The sequence below is a fragment of the Procambarus clarkii genome, chromosome 92 (genome assembly GCF_040958095.1).
Source record: "Procambarus clarkii isolate CNS0578487 chromosome 92, FALCON_Pclarkii_2.0, whole genome shotgun sequence".
In the NCBI taxonomy this organism is placed as follows: domain Eukaryota; kingdom Metazoa; phylum Arthropoda; class Malacostraca; order Decapoda; family Cambaridae; genus Procambarus; species Procambarus clarkii.
Window position 1 is genome coordinate 3,820,908 of NC_091241.1, and position 16,484 is coordinate 3,837,391.

At 42.6% G+C, this 16,484-nt stretch overlaps 1 protein-coding gene across 8 annotated transcripts in view; it reads right to left on the reverse strand.

Moving 5' to 3' along the window:
• Positions 1-3,326: 3,326 nt before the first annotated feature.
• The window catches only part of LOC123775153 (uncharacterized), a 41,448-nt gene continuing 28,290 nt past the window's right edge, over positions 3,327-16,484 (reverse strand). For all 8 annotated transcript variants that reach the window (XM_069319159.1, XM_045770082.2, XM_069319158.1 and 5 more), the window contains 2 exons: positions 13,624-13,776; positions 3,327-5,298 (listed from right to left, as the gene is read on the reverse strand). In XM_069319159.1, the coding sequence (XP_069175260.1) occupies positions 5,214-5,298; positions 13,624-13,776 (238 nt within the window). In that variant the 3' untranslated portion in view covers positions 3,327-5,213. The remainder of the gene's footprint in view (positions 5,299-13,623; positions 13,777-16,484) is intronic.

Genomic DNA, 16,484 nt, shown 5'->3' on the forward strand with positions numbered 1-16,484 from the left:
CCTGTATGCTATATGCAACTGTTGTTATTCTGTTAATGTGGGCTTCATGTATCACCGTCCAAGTGGTTGGGCACCATTCCTTTCCCCGTTCCATCCCAAATCCTACCGGGACCAAGAGTCCCGGTAGTAGATGGCTTAGAAAGATGACTTAGCTCTGGAAGGACTTTTGATGTCCGGTGCTGCACCTTCTCCAGAGCAGCTACATGTCCTTCTGAAGATGTTATCTCCATGCCTGGATACAGTTATACAAGTGGGGGCGCACCAGAGATTTATACAGTTGAATTATTTTCCTTTTTTTTCCTTATAGTTAAAGGTACGCTTGATTATCCCAAGAGTTTGGTTAGCATTTCTGACTGCTGCACCCACCTGTTGTGCAAGTGGGTGCAGCAGTAGATTTTACCTCCAAGGTCCCTTTCTTTATCAATCTGCTGTAATGTAATGCAATTAATTTGATAGTTGTGGCGTGGTTGTTATGCCTCACATGCAAGATCTTGCATTTGTCGATATTAAAAAGCATTTGCCATTACACAAAGAAAGCACAATAGCGCGATGCATCAAATGAACAAATTATATATGTATATCTATATAATTTATGTCGTAGCTCAGTCGATTAAGGCAGCGTCTGGGATCCTCTCGGACGTAGGTTCGAACCCTCATCACGGCCCGTTGTGGATTTGTTCATTTGCCAGTGTTCTGACAATTTGTGGAGTTCCTGTAGATCTCTTTGTAAGACTTCAATATCGTTATCATTTCCCACTTTACCATAACTTTTTGTGTCCTCTGCAAATTTGATGATATTGTTTGTAATATCATCGTCTATGTCATTGATGTATATGACAAAAAGAGTTGGACCCAGAATGGACCCTTGTGGCATCCCACTTATCACATTTTTCCATTCCGATTCGTTTCCATTTAGCACAACCCTTTGTTTGCTTTCAACCATTGTTTTACTCATTCTAATATTTTACCATTTATTCCATGGGCCTGTAATTTTCTTGTCAGTCTTTCATGTGGTACCTTATCAAAAGCTTTAACAAAATCCATGTACATCCACTGGAATGCCTTTGAGTAGCTGGTTACATTTTCCAAAAATGTGAGCACATTTGTAAGGCAGGATCTGTTTTTAACAAATCTAGATATGTCGATTGTACAATGTTGTTCACTGAAAGATAGTGAATGATTCCCTCTCTGAGGATTCTCTTCATGAGCTTGCAGATGTGTGATGTCACCCTGATCGGCTGGTAGTTTTTTGCTGAGCTCTTTCTGTCTTTTTAAAAAAAAGAGATAACATTTACATATTTCCATTCTAGAGGGACTACCCCTTGGGTCAGGGATTTTGTGAAAAGTTGTTTCAGCGGCAGGCACAGTTCTTCTGTCAATTCCTTTTAGACTTTAGACTGGATTCCAACCACACATGGGGCTTTAGAGTCTTTTAGTTTGACAATGTTCTCTCTAATTATTTCGCATGTTATGGCTTGGTTAGTCCGATCTATTAATGGTCCAACCGAGCCCTTTGTTTTGGTTTTACCTCTTATATAGGCATAGAATAATTTGAGATCTTTATGTAATGGGTAATTTTTCTATCGTAGTTTCTTTTGGCTGATCTGATTTTCCGCGTGGCTGAACGGAACGGAAGTATTAGGAGAAAGCGGCAAGCCATTACGACTATATAGCACTTGGAATGGATCAGGACATGGATTTGGGATGGCAGTTTAGTGCCCTTTTGTATACCTTACCTTGAGGTTACCTTGAGGTGCTTCCGGGGCTTAGCGTCCCCGCGGCCCGGTCGTCGACCAGGCCTCCTGGTTGCCGGACTGATCAACCAGGCTGTACAATCTCATACAATATAACTCATAATCAATGACGTCCATTGTGGATTTATACGTTCTCCAGATTCCTCTTGGTTACCCATCTTCGTTTTACGACCTGTGGCATCCATCGAGCTTCCTTTCTTGTCATCCTTCTTTACGGCACATATTTTTGAACAAGTTCCGTGATGACCCTCTTGAAATTGTGCCAGTTCGCCCATCAGCTCCCTCCTAGAGATGGTTTGCAGTTCCTCTCACATTCCTTGATAGTCACCTCGCTGGTAATCTAGCAATTCCTCACTTTTGACCTTCATGTGGGTTTCTATATTCGTAGTCCATCTTTAAAAATATGTTGGTTGCACGAGGGGGTTAGCTTTTCCCCACATGAATTTGATCAATCATACCCACTTCTGAAGTCAGAACGTGTCCTGCGTAGGATGACAAAATTAATTCCCCAAATTAGAAATCTTTCATGTGAAGAAAGATTAACAAAGCTTAAATTGCATTCACTGGAAAGGCGAAGATAGAGGTTTATAAGTGGATGAAGGATATAACAAAGGGGATATTAATAGGGTATTAAAAGTATCAACACAAGACAGAACACGAAACAATGGGTATAAATTGGATAAGTTTAGATTTAGGTAAATACTGGTTCGGTAACAGGGTTGTTGATTTGTGGAACCAATTACCGCGTAACGTGGTGGTGGGGTCCCTCCATTGTTTCAAACGTGGGGTTGGACATATATATGAGTGGGATTGGGTGGTTATAAATAGGAGCTGCTTCGTATGGGCCACTAGGCCTTCTGCAGTTACTTCTAGTTACAGATCCCTGCAGTGTCTCACTGTAACTAGGATGATATCTGATTTGTTCCTATGGTTTTTGCTACATCCAGTTTCTCCAGGTGACTTTATACCTCATATACTTTTAACTTCAATTATGTCTATTTCTGATCATTTGTTATCACCTTTACTTGGACACCAATCGGGTTCCAGTTTGTAGACCTGGAACCTCTTGTTGAGTTTTTCACACACTTCTTTATCATTCTCCAAGAGTATGTCCATTCCCTGTCCCAGCAGTCTGATCACATGCTGAAGGGTTAGTTAAGAGACTGAAATGTTAAAGGGAAAATTAATATAAAGCAAGTAAGACTTTCATTAAGAAGAGAATACCTTGAAGACAAACATGGTAGCAAATGGTATACTAATAACGATCAAAAAAATTTCTGGAACCATTACAAGTTAAAAAGGGCCATGCCTAGCTGAGGCCTATTACCGATAGTCTTAAAAGGGTTACATGTAAGATTGTGGAAAGAAAACTACAAGTATAAAACCATTATAATGAGAATTGCGAGTTAGAAGATAGATGTCAGGCATACACCATGTTTACATATTTTCTCTTAGGAAAGTAAATAGACTGTGCTGAGTATATGATAAAGTCATAACAGAATTGAAATTGCAGATAACAGACTACTGTCAATATTCTTCAAAGGAAAAAGATTTTACAAATAAAACACAACATTCTTGGAGTTTTTATTCAATCCTTTTCTGTTTTGTTATTCAGTGTTCATGTTTGCCACTATAAAACGTAACAAAAAAAGAAAATTCAAATTATTTACCTTGGAATTAGACCTTGAAATGAAGTAGCTAATGCCGTGTGAAAATGATCCCCCCCCCCAAAAAAAAAAAACAATCGGGCCTTACACTGTAATTACTTAAGTGCAGTTACAGGACGAGAGCTACGCTCGTGGTATCCCGTCTTCCCAGCACTCTGTCATATAACGCTTTGAAACTACAATATATACTGGTGCTGTGCTGCGGTATCATAGCGGATCATGTTAATACTCTTTATACTGGAGCCATTTTTAACTTGGTGTAGGTTAATGTTTGTATAACTGCAGCAATGTTTTAGATGATTTGGCTAATAAAGGCATCAACCCACAGGCTGCCTTGTTATGACCCATGTGTGCTGACTCCTTCATCCAATTTTCTTTGTATTGTTACCATCAACCAATTTGTTATTCACAATGTCAAAAGTAAACTTTTTTTTCCCATATTGCAGATGCTTGTCATACTAATTATTGCTATTTTTCTACTTCTTTATTACATCTAATCTTTCTCCATTCATTTTAATTGATTCTTCTTTAATTACCATAATAATTAATTTTTCCATTACTTGCATTAATTTAATTTAATACAAATTGACTGTCAATATAATCTATTAAAATGTTACAATAAATTTTTTACAAAAACTATGCAATTTATTTAATCAACACAATCAATACTTTTCACATTTAACAGTTCAGTTATTCTTAGTCCTTGATCAAACAGGAACATGATTAATTGAAAGATACTCAAGTATGAGGCAGCCAAACTGGCAACTTTTAAAATGTGCCACCAAAACTAGAGAACAACAAATCTATTAGCTCCATCTCCTTGTTCAAGTGCATAAATATCTCATTCCCTTTATATTTTGATGGCATTCTAAAATAGAATAACCTCCGAGTGGTGCAAATGTTAATATTTATGCAATTATGTAAGACGAATGGGCTCATGTAAGGTCTCTCTCATACACCAAGCCTGATCCTATATCGGGCTTGGAAAATGATACTCGAAAAAATGAAAGCAAAATAGCTTCAAGATTATACGTATTTGTTCATTAACTGCCAAAGTCCTTAATATGAAAAAAAAAATATGCAGGACTAGCATTCAAAATATAACATTTTAATATAATGTTAAGATTTAATTTAATCTTAGCACTTCAGCATCTGTGTGGTAATGAAAATAATGTTGTATCAAGAGAATTATTAAAGACATGTGTAACAGAGTTGGTTATTCTGGAAGGATTCATAGTACAGGCACTCACATTATAATTAAATTATAGTTAATCTATATATTATTATAATTTTAAATTATATTTAAAATGTTTGCATTGCACCAGATGATTAAAATGGTAATAATAAGACGCTGCAGCACTCTTGGGATATTTTGTGGGTATACCACAATATATTTGTATAGACTGGGATGTGCTGGCTTAAGCTGTTGCTGTAACTACCAGTTAAACTTGTCTTTAAATAGCCAACCTAATAAAAATACAAATTAATTACATGCATACAACTTTAAAATAAGCTCAAATATGACAATAATACACATTATCAAAAATAGTGTTTAAAAAATGTACAGAAAACCATCATAACTGAGATTATTTTTTGAGCAGGTAAACAGTACAATGTACTGTACTTGGGGGATTATTGGATCGAACAAAATCTTACGCATGTTACAAATCAGTTCAGCCCAAACAGTTAAGTTTGAGCGAGGTCACTTTATAATCTGTGGTACAAATACATATCACCATTCAATATCTTTCTTGATGACATGCTAAATTATGTGGATAGTAGGGGCTAAAAATTATTTTTTCTTCACAAATTCATTTGTCCAAGTGAGTTTTGTACCCTCGACTTCAACTTTTTCATAGTACCACTTCCTGTTCATTCTGGAAAGACAAAGATAAAATTTAGTGTATTCACACTTACTACTAATTAAACCTTTCCATTATTTTATTTTGTTCTCAATTGTGCTGTGTAGAGGAGGTAAATACTGTACATAACTTCTTCACAGAATAACCAGAAAATGGCTCATGGGATTGATTACAAAAAATCACACTATACAAACCAACAATACCCATAAGTTAAATTTAAATCTATGTTCCGATTGCTAGCTCTCTATCCTTAAAAAGTTGCCATAACATAGTCTGCTCTGGAGACATAAAATGCTCTACAACAACTCATAAAACAAAACTTCTCCACTGACCGATGCATCTTTTTTTACTGTAACTTATTTCACCTGTTTGCATCTGATGTACTTAACACATCATTTCTCTCTTTTTACCTACTTATTCAACATTATTTTATTCCATATTTTATTCATTACTACTAATAAATTATTAGTCTATATATTAAACAGAATTCTTTGAATAAGTGTGGAGCTAATTGTGGAATTTGAGGACTAAGGTGACCCCCTCAGTGTGCATGAGGATTACATTCTTATACAAATAAAGAATTGAATGTAACTGAAACGCACTGTTTTAGTGGGCCCTCAGTAGCTCCCCAAGCTAAATGCTGGTCTGACCAAACCTAAAGGCATAAAAGCAGTCGACTACAAGCTCTCTCGGCGTCAAGACACGCCGGGGCACCTGTACTGTGTCTCAACCTAGCTCTACTGACGCTTACAGCAGTATGATGTCCTAATAAAATAACTACCCATCCTCATCCTTCATCCCACACCCCCTCCCCCCCCCCATTCCCCACCCTCTCCTCCCCATTCTCTCCCTGCCTGTACCAAGTCACACCACACACACACAATACACAATGCATAACCTACTAATCATAGAATTAAGGTGTGAATAAGGCTGTCTTTCTAAACTGTTTCTACCTCTTGTATTTCGCCATTCCAAACGATCATTCCCGAGCGGTAGCCAAAACCGGGTTCTTGAAATTCTCGCGGAGGTTTGATCGGGCATCTAACAGCCTTGTAGCAGGCTTAGGCTATCGATAGGTTCAATTACCACCTTGTCTAGTAGTTCTAGTTGCCTAGCAACTAGAAGTTAGAGGCCTCGGCCTAACTAACACCCACCATCCACTTAGTCTACCTGGACACTTCACAGCCACCCACCATAGTATAGATTAGATTAGGCTGCCTGGCCCACCAAGCTATGGCGACCAAAGTCAGATTCACAGACGAATCTGGCCGGGTTCGTACCCCAGCCCAACTACTTGAGGTGGTTCACGAGGCCACCCAGATTACCTACAAAAATGTGTACAAAATAACGAATGGAGCCATCTTGTTGGTACCCAATGCAAACCTCCCAGACCTCCTTTCGTCAGACACCATGAACAAACTAAGGGAGAAGAATATCACTGTCTACCCCCCTGCCGAATTCCAAGCCCAACGCACCATCTTTGTACATAGGATCCATGACATCATCATGGATCACTCAAATGAGGAAATAATTGCAGAAATAGAGAGGAAAAACAGGGATGTTAAAATACTTCAAGCCCACAGATTCACAACCCAACGCAACAACCAAGTACTGAAACTTACTCTGGCTTCACCGGAGCAAGCAACGCAAGTCTGCACACAAGGCCTTTCTGCATTTGGCATCATGGCTGAACCTGACAAAATCAACCCACAGAGGTTTTACAAGCTCAAGCAATGCTTCAAATGCTTTCAGTATGACCACTATTCCAATGCATGTAACAATGGAACCCCCCAAGTGCAGCAGGTGCACAGGGGAACACAGCTACAGGGAATGCACAAACCCAACACCCAAATGTGCTCTATGCAATGGTCCACACATTGCAATCTCGCATCTTTGTCCTCGCAGGCAAGAGGCAATCAAGCAATTGCATGAAACGGAGACAGCAGCCCGCCAACAGGCAGCTATTACCATCCCTGCCCCTCCTCCACCAGTAAATGCCTGGGGCATCCCTAACCAACAACAGGCCCAGTCGGTGGCCCAAGGGGGACACCAAAGCACCCAACATCTCCATAACCCCACGGTTATACCAGAGCAAACCCAGAATCATACACAACAGGCCCCAACACCTAACTCTCTTGCACCAAACCCCGACCCTAAGCCCAGCTTAGGGGCCGAACTCCTAACATTTGCACAAATCCAATTTCCAGACAACCCAGTGAAGCTCCTAGGTTTCTGGAACTCACTTAGGAAAGACAATGGCCTGCCCCCTGTCCATATGTCCGAGGACTCGCTTGCCTACTTGACTCCTAACATCACAACAACCGCCGGCCAGGCCCAAGCACAACCCAACAACCCCAACCCTAGTACTCCTCGCCCCCAGGCCTCAACCAACGCCCAGGAGACTCCAAACTCCCTGAACAATCCCGGCCCCTCCACCCCGACAATCTGGCAAACACCTATGTCCACCCTTCCTGAAACAATCCCACATAAGATCGTCCTCAAAGCTATCACAAATTCCCTTGCCATACGGAACCCCATCCGGGGCCCTAGGAATTTTCGCTTCAAAAACCGCAGCCCCACAACAAGATATTCCACACAACGCTGTACCAAGAGGCCTAGGACCAACACTTACAGCCGAACCCCATCCCCTGAGGACGGAGCAAGGGCAAGCAGCCCCCACAACTCTCCACCAGAGAGCGACTCTAGCACCACGGATGTGGACATCATGAACAGCAGTGACACCGAAGACCCCTCAATGGCACAGCAACGTATGGAAAACCCCAACCCCAACCAATCCCCGACCGGAACCAGGAACAAGATACCTGGCTCAACAGCTTTACCCCCCACCTCCACAAACAGAAGCGACCAAACCGAATGTAATAACATTGGCACTACAGCCAAACAAACACTTCCGTCTCATAGTCAATAATGGGGATCGCAATCCTTCAGGTGAACATCAGACATTTCTTCAACAACAGATACCTTCTCACTCTGGAAGTAGCCAGACTTAACCCAGATGGAATCTTACTCAATGAAACAGCGGCCAGACAGGACCAGCACATCTCCATCTGGGGATATTCCACCAGGGTAGTCAACAGGGGTAGGTTCAGTGGGGTGGCAATACTAATAAGAAGAGGACTCTCCTACCGCCCCATCCTCGTAGAAGACGACAACTTTCTTGCAATAGAACTCACCACTTCACACGGCCCCCTCATCGTCTGCACCGCATATCTACCACCTAGACTGGCCTACCTCCCCTCCATCCCTCTGAACAAGCTGCTCGACAGGAATCTCCCCACTATCATCGCAGGAGACCTGAATGCCCACCATCAGGCCTTATTCAACGCACCTGCCAGGCCAGACCTCAAGGGCAGGCAGCTCTTCAATCTAATGCAAAACCGGGACCTCTCCTTCCAAGGCCCCCACTTTAAGACGTTCTTTGCGGGCAACCAGAGGGGCACCCCTGACATAGTGCTGACCAACAGAGATTGTGACCTGTTCCACTGCAGAGTAACCCCAGGCAGGAACGTGGGGTCGGACCACATCCCTGTGGTCACATCCCTCCAAGCAGCCCCCTTCAGATATGTGGCACCACCCAGGCCCAGACTGGGAACCATACGTGCCCGTGAATATGACACCTTCCTTGCTGACGACCCCATCATTGAGTTCGAGAACCTCCCAACCCAAACAATCGACCAAGCAGTAAACACCATCCACAACCGGATCCAGCTTGCAACCGAGGCCACTTGTGAAATATCCACCACAAGGACTTACCACCAATATAAGCCGACCCGAGAAATCAGAGGCAAAATGAATGAGTACCAGCGAGCCTGCCAAAGCCACTACCAAACTGGCCAGCCACCAGCGTTGACCCTACAAACACTCAGAAGGGAAACCATAGACCTTACGCTGACCCACAAGAGCCACATTTGGGGAACCCTAGTGAGACAGGCCAACCAGTACAAAAGGGAGCCGGGTACTTTCTGGCGCAAGATCTGACAGCTCCTGGGATCGGTTAACCCCAGCCTCACCCACCTTGTACACACATTCCTTGACGAAGATGAAGAGGAGCAGCAAGAAAAAATAGAAGACCCACAGGATCAGGCTGACCTCATGGGCGCAGCCTGGAAAAAGACACTCACAGCTTCAAACAGCAGAGCCTTCAACAACACTCACTTTGAACGTGTCAACCAATGGACAACAGAAAATGCCGCCTCCCTTAACAGCACCCCTCTGATTGACCTGACAACCCTAGAAGACGACCACCCTCTAACAAGACCCATAACTATGCTAGAGATGAGAGGAGTCATCAAAAGCACCAGAGATAAGGCCCCTGGACCATCAGGGATCAAAGCGTTGCAGATCAAACTTCTACCAGGCAATCTTATGCAATCCATACTCAACCTATTCAACGCTATGCTGGCATCGGGTCACATTCCTGTAGCATTCAAGTCAGCCAAGATGATATTCATTCCCAAACCCAAGAAAGACCCCCACCAACCTGGCAACTACCGACCAATCTCCCTCTTAGACACGATAGGCAAGTGCTTTGAAAAAATCATGTCAAACCGTCTTAACTACTACATGGAGTACAACAACCTCTTCACAGAAAAGCAGTTTGGCTTTCGAGCACATAGATCAACCCAGCACGCAATTAACATCATCTACGACGCCGTAAGCTCAATTCGAAAGCAAAAACAGGTAGCTTTGATTGCAACGAGGGACGTACACAAGGCCTTCGACACCTTGTGGCACGATGGTCTTGTGTACAAATTAGCAGACTTACCAGCGCAAAACTGGACCCTCCTCAGGCTGATCAGAAATTTCCTTAAGAATAGGCAAGTTACCCCCAGCTTCAAGGCAAAAGAGGCCGCAGCCTTCACCCCAACAGCTGGAGTCCCCCAAGGATCATGCTTGAGCCCGGTTCTCTTCAACATCTTTGTAAATGACCTACCCCAACCAGAGTATAGGGACACCATTATCGTACAATTTGCGGACGACGTAACACACGTAATAACATCTAACCCTAGCATCCAAGCGGCCAAGCATGCAACTGTAACCCGTAAGGCAAACGTAGAACTAGCAAGGACTGCTAACTGGGAAAGGAAATGGAGGATCACCACTAACCCAGAAAAGATCCAATTAAGCACTGTTGGCTGTATGGCCTTCTCCATTGAAAATGAGGGGGGAATAAGAATCAGGGGTGAACCCATAGCCATCTCAAACTCCAACACAGTGCTCGGGTACAACTTCAACAGGCTACTCAACTCCTCCCAGTACGTATCCCAGAAGACAGCGATGGCCCGGGGCTCACTGGCGAGGCTCTTCCGTTTCAACCAAGCCCCATCCCACATCAAGCTCCACCTGTACAGAATGATCATAAGGCCTAGCTTGGAATACCCCTACGTTCCCCTGAACCTCACCAACAAATCCAACATGCTGAAGATTCAACGAGTACAAAACAAAGCACTTCGCTTTGCAGAGGGCCTGACTCTGAGGGACAGGGTAAGAACTGACCTGATCCATGAGACGCTCAACATGAAGCCAATGAACATTAGGCTCAGCTACCTGGCCAGAAGACAGCTGTACCGTATGAAGAACATGTATGTCCCAGACCCAGAAGATCCCTTCGTAGCAGAAAACACCACCAGCGACTACGAGATCCACGAACCACCACACAGAACCAGAAGAATCACTCTCCAACAAAAAGTGATCAGACATATCCATGATGAGGCCTTCCCAAGCCCTCAGATACTAAGCGGTCTGCCAGACGATCCAGATGAGTGGCCCATCCCGGACCCAATCTACACCAAATGAAGAATAAATAAATAAAAAAAAAAAAATAAAAAAAAAATAAATAAATAAAAAAAAAATATATATAAATAAATAAAACACCTACAAAAAAAAATATAAAACCAAAAAACCATTTGTCGTGGCGTCAGAAGTGTAACTACCCTGATGTTTCTAAGATTAGCCTCCTTCAGCCAACTCCATCGGCTCTAGTGCTTTAGGACACCAACAAGGTCACAAACACTAGCCCCCCCAGCCAATGTACTGACAACCCAACATAACACATACGCAAACAAACAACACACACAAAAATGTCAACCCATGGTGGACAGGCCACCGAACTTTCAAACCTCCTCTCTCTCTACACCCGCATCCTCTTCCTGAATTTCATCTCCCCATCCCTCTACCTCCCCCATCCTTTCCATTCCCTATGGACATCAATCCGAATCTAAACCTAAAGGAGATTCATAAGGCCTCTGAGATCTACCCTTGTCCAAGCAAGAGTAGCTTAGGGGTATCAAAAATTAACCCAAAACCAAGAGAAACATTATCACAAAACATAAGTGGAACAAAACACCCTAATTTTGATACCCCTTGACCACCACCAAGTGGCAACCAAGTCACCTGAAGCTGGAGCCAGTCCACCTCTTACTCAATTGTCAATAACAGGATATAAAGGACATGGAGCCTCTGGTGAAGCCCATCCTTTGCTTCAGGTTAAGTGATATTGGCCATTCCTGGAGCATTAGTTCTGCCAGGGGACTGCTTTGTTTTTTGCTCTGACTGTGGGCCAGCGTTCCCTTCTTTGATAGTCAGCTTGTGCTTCCCTTTGCCCCACTAGAGATGCTTGCTCTGACAGGTTTGGGCTCTTCCTTTACAAGCTGACTCTTCTTGAGTCACCTTACTTCCAGGTAGCACACTGGACATGCTCTCCACTGTGAGGCCTGTTGATGAGGAGTGTAGTACAGTAGTAATCTGTATGTGGAGGCTGTAATAAGTTTGTGACAAATGAGAGTGGCTCTTGGCCTGTCTTTGAGGCGGTGGCTTTAGCTCACTTTTTTCTTTGTGGCCTTTGTACTTTTCATGACTCGGACTGCAACAGAAGGGACACAAGGAAGTTGTGTTTCTGCTCAGATAGCAGAGATACAACTCCCTTGTCTCTTTGCTGAACCCAACTGCTGAGAAAGTTGGATCTCTTGACAGGCTTCGGCTCAAGTATTCCCAGGTTTCCATGATGGGTGAGACGGTGGCTATGGGAGGCTTGGGCAGTTAGTTCCCTTCAGATTTTGTTTGGTGGGCTTAGAGCCTACTTTTGTTCTAGTGGATCCTAGGACTTGTTCTTGATAGTTTCTGGGAATGGGGTGGGGAGGGGGGAAGGGGTTGTTTGCTGAAGTCTCAGGTGACCTGGGTTGCCACCTGGTGGTGGTGGTGAGGTGCAACAGTGTTTGTGTGCTTACATTAAAGTAATGATAATTTTCATTGTGACTATTAGGTTCCTAATTTGGTTCAGGCAGTTGCTTGTTTTGCTGTACGTAAGCGTTCTGATGATATTATATATTTTGGATAGATCTCTGTTTCTCAAAATCCATTTGCCTCATAAAGAGAGCCAGATTATGGTCATGGCTTGCAGTAGGTCAAAGTGGAGTCAGGAGGCCTGGCTTGAGGCCTCTTAGAAAAGGCATGGTTTAACCGGTACTTATCAGAAAAGCTATTGAAGGACTTGTAGCGAGTAAACTTATATTCCCTCCATTATCTCAACATCTTAATAGCATAACTAATTAGCACTAACTACACAAGCTATAATCCTATCCCTATTTACAGGTAACAGTTTTTCCACCCTCCTATCTTATTGTGAGGTGTAGTCACCGTATATAAGCAAGCGATTTGAGAATAGCAAACCAGTACAATTTCTAGTCAAGACTGTAGCACTCGGCGTATGCAGTTCTATTCGTTTCCAAGACTCTACAGCTTCGACATAAAACAGGCAGCAGACTAGGACTGCATCCAGCTACAATGCTCTTCCACAGAGCTCCGCGACTCCGGCCACACTCAGCTCTCTGCTCTGCTCCAAGCTCCGTCTCAATGTCTACGACACTGCTGTATCCAGGACTACTAAATAAATATGAAATTCACTAAACACTGTGTATCTAATCTACCCAACAACGTAACATAATCATACGTTACAGACTCAACCTGTAAACCAGAGCTACCAAGAACAGTTGGCAGCACAAATGACACAATAACAGCTGTGAGAAAATGGTAGTATTAGAAAAACATGAGAACATGCACAATTAATAAGGATCTTAGAGGCTGCTTGAATGTTGCTTGTAGAACTGATACCATTATATTGTCCGGCCTGACAGTAATTGATTCTGGCCTTCAGACATAGTGGATCTAACCATACGGATGATGAATTTTGAAATTCTCCCAACAACATATGGAATTTGTTCTATAACATGCAAGATTACTATGAGACACTAATACAGCATATTTACAGGGAAAACATTGAGTTAGCCAACTACAAACAAGCAAGTTTTGGCCATACTATACCTGCATTCACTGCCACATTTCCCAGAAAAACATTTGGGGCAAGGGTAGTAGCATCCAGGACAGTCACTCTGCAGGCAGTCACATAAATCTTTGCCGGAATTAACAAGCGCACCATCAGGTCCATAAATACTTTGCTGATTCTGGTTTTTCGTCCTAAAAATAAAAAAGAATAATGTTACAAAATATGCAGCTCAAGATATTCTTGGTTCAATGTAGACTGTGGGAGGCAGAAACAACAAAAACAGCGTTGAATGTAATGAAACGACTCCTGGTAGAGCCCTGGTGGCTCACGTAGCTATCTCACCAAGATGCTCCGTACAGGTCACATCAGTCGCAGAAGTTTTGTTGGCCTACCAGAGACCAGAGCCAGAACCCGGCTCCTCTCACAGAGGTGCATGGGAGCAAATGACATTCCGTCATTTCACTGGGAAAGCATCCAGAAAGTCAGTAAAGCTTTACAGACAAGTGCTGGATTCACAAGACTCAAACCCTAGACTCTGCCAAACAACATCCTAAACAATTTATATGAGACAAAATATCCCCTTGAAAATACTGTAGGTCCAGCCAATTGGAACTGATTGCCGGTACCAGGCAGCCTGGAACTCGGTCCTCTGCCAGCTCACCATCCAGTTCTGGAGCAAATAAAAGCACTCAAATAAACAGATGAACGTAGAAGGAAGTGCAGACAGGGAGCTACCGAGGCACTACCAGAATGAGGCGTTTTATTGCATTCAATGCTGGATTTCTCGAGGATTCTTGGGATTGTCTCGGTTGCAGGTTAAATCACCTCTGAGCTCCAGTTGATTTTCTCATTGATATTTATCATGTTAGTGTGATTTCTCTGTTTATCTGATGTTGGAGCATACGGTGGATGAGCAACATTGCCTTCACCCGGGTACTTGTGGGTCATATATAAAACTTGGACTGGCTTCAGGAAGGAACTCCAGACTTAAGTGATTTCAGTAGAAATCTGGTTGTATGATTTATAAAGTCAGGGTGGTTCAGTGATTAACGTCAGCAGCTGGGATGTTCTCGGTTGCGGGTACAAGTCGCCTCCAACCTCCAGTTGATTTTCTCAATGCACTGTACAGTATATATACATGTTAAATAATATTAGTGGTTTTTATTGGTTCATTATTACTCCAAACCTTAATGCTTTGGAGTGTCACCTGATACTCTACATTAGATATTACCTAGGATGGCAGTCTAAGCTGGAAAATCTGGGCCCAGTCATGTTTCAAGTGTGTCACACCTGACAAGAAGGAAGACTGGTGGAAATACATTGCTTTTTCTCATGTAAAGCTGTTCTTGGGAATATTAAGTACAGATGACCTAAATTATTGTCTGGAAAATGGCTGGGGGCTTGCTCCAGATGGTGGGGTAATACCAACACTGAATGAACCATATGAGAAAAAATATAGAACACTCATTCTTGATATGAACAAGGGATTAAGGCAGAGTTGCATGAATGCATTTTCATTTCCCCAAATCAAATAAGATCTTGGAACAGTGAAGAAGCTATTGCAAGCTAATAAGGAAACCAGCATGATTTTTTTTTTTTTTTGCAGGGATATTCCTGCACAGGCCCCAAGCCTCTGGCTGGCGCACTAACTGTTATGTGTTTCTCGTTTCCGTCTTACTTAGGTGGTGTATGAGTATTTATGACTTAAGTTTGCTTTAGTAAGATTCTATCCTATGTGTTTAACAACTTCTGCTCTATTAAATATCAGTTGAAATCTTATTTGGTTTGTAACTATACACTGTGTTAGATAATGTTCCAGTGGTCTGTTGGGCATTTCTCCACCAACCTGTCCTCACTCAAGTTAATTACAACCAGCAGTCGACCCCACAGACGCATTCATAAATTTTTACACGGTGTTCATTCAAAACGGGAATTTTCTCAAATATAAATTAATAATATATTAGTATATTGTGCATATATAGGCATAAGTTAGGTTCTGTTGGCGATTATTTGTATTTGTAGTACGTGGGTGAAGCATTTACAGTTGTTCGTTTGTGGCTCTAACAAAATTCGTCAGTGAAGCACTTGTTCCGGAAGTGTTCGAACGTCAACAGTTGTGAGTCGTGTGTAAACCGTTTTTTCATTCATAAACATGGGGTTTGGCAGATGCTTGGAATCACTTTTGGGTCTTTGTTTGATGGATGGGCTGTCTCCACAGTGCTGACATTTCCAAAAACCAGTTATCCATGTACTGAAGCAGCCTATAAAAGCAACAATCACAGTAGGAAAATCAGCCAAAACTCAACATATGGGCTACTAAAGAGCTAAGGATTGTATAGTACTGCCACCTGGTTGTAGCAAAGATTAGTTTGGATGGTAATGATTATCTGCAAAGCATTAATTATCATTTCTTGAGTTGCTAATTAGTTGAGTTGTTTATAAGAGGTGTTGAGGGTACTGGACTGGTTCTTCTGTGATGGCTTGAATTACGCATCCTTGTCCCCTTAACCATCTTTTTCCCCGACAATGGGAAATTAGACCATAAGACCATTTGCAAAGATCTTTATTAAGCTATAGGAAAAGGTCATGAGAACCTAGTATAGTGACATTGTCCAGGTGGTATAATTAGCTCTTAGCTCAGTGATCATGTGAGCAGCCTGAGCACCCAGATATTGTGTGGCAGATGACACTGCTGGCGAATGTTGGCCATACATGTGCACACAGGAATTGTGTATCTCATACCAGTCTCTCAGACTGTCCCTTGTGGTGTAGAGGTAAAACACTTGCCTGGTGTTTCTTGAGCGCTTTGTCCTGGGTTTGTATCCTGGCCGGGGAGGTTTTACTGCATGCAAATCCTTAACTGTAGCCTTTGTTTAACCCAACAGTAAAATGGGTACCT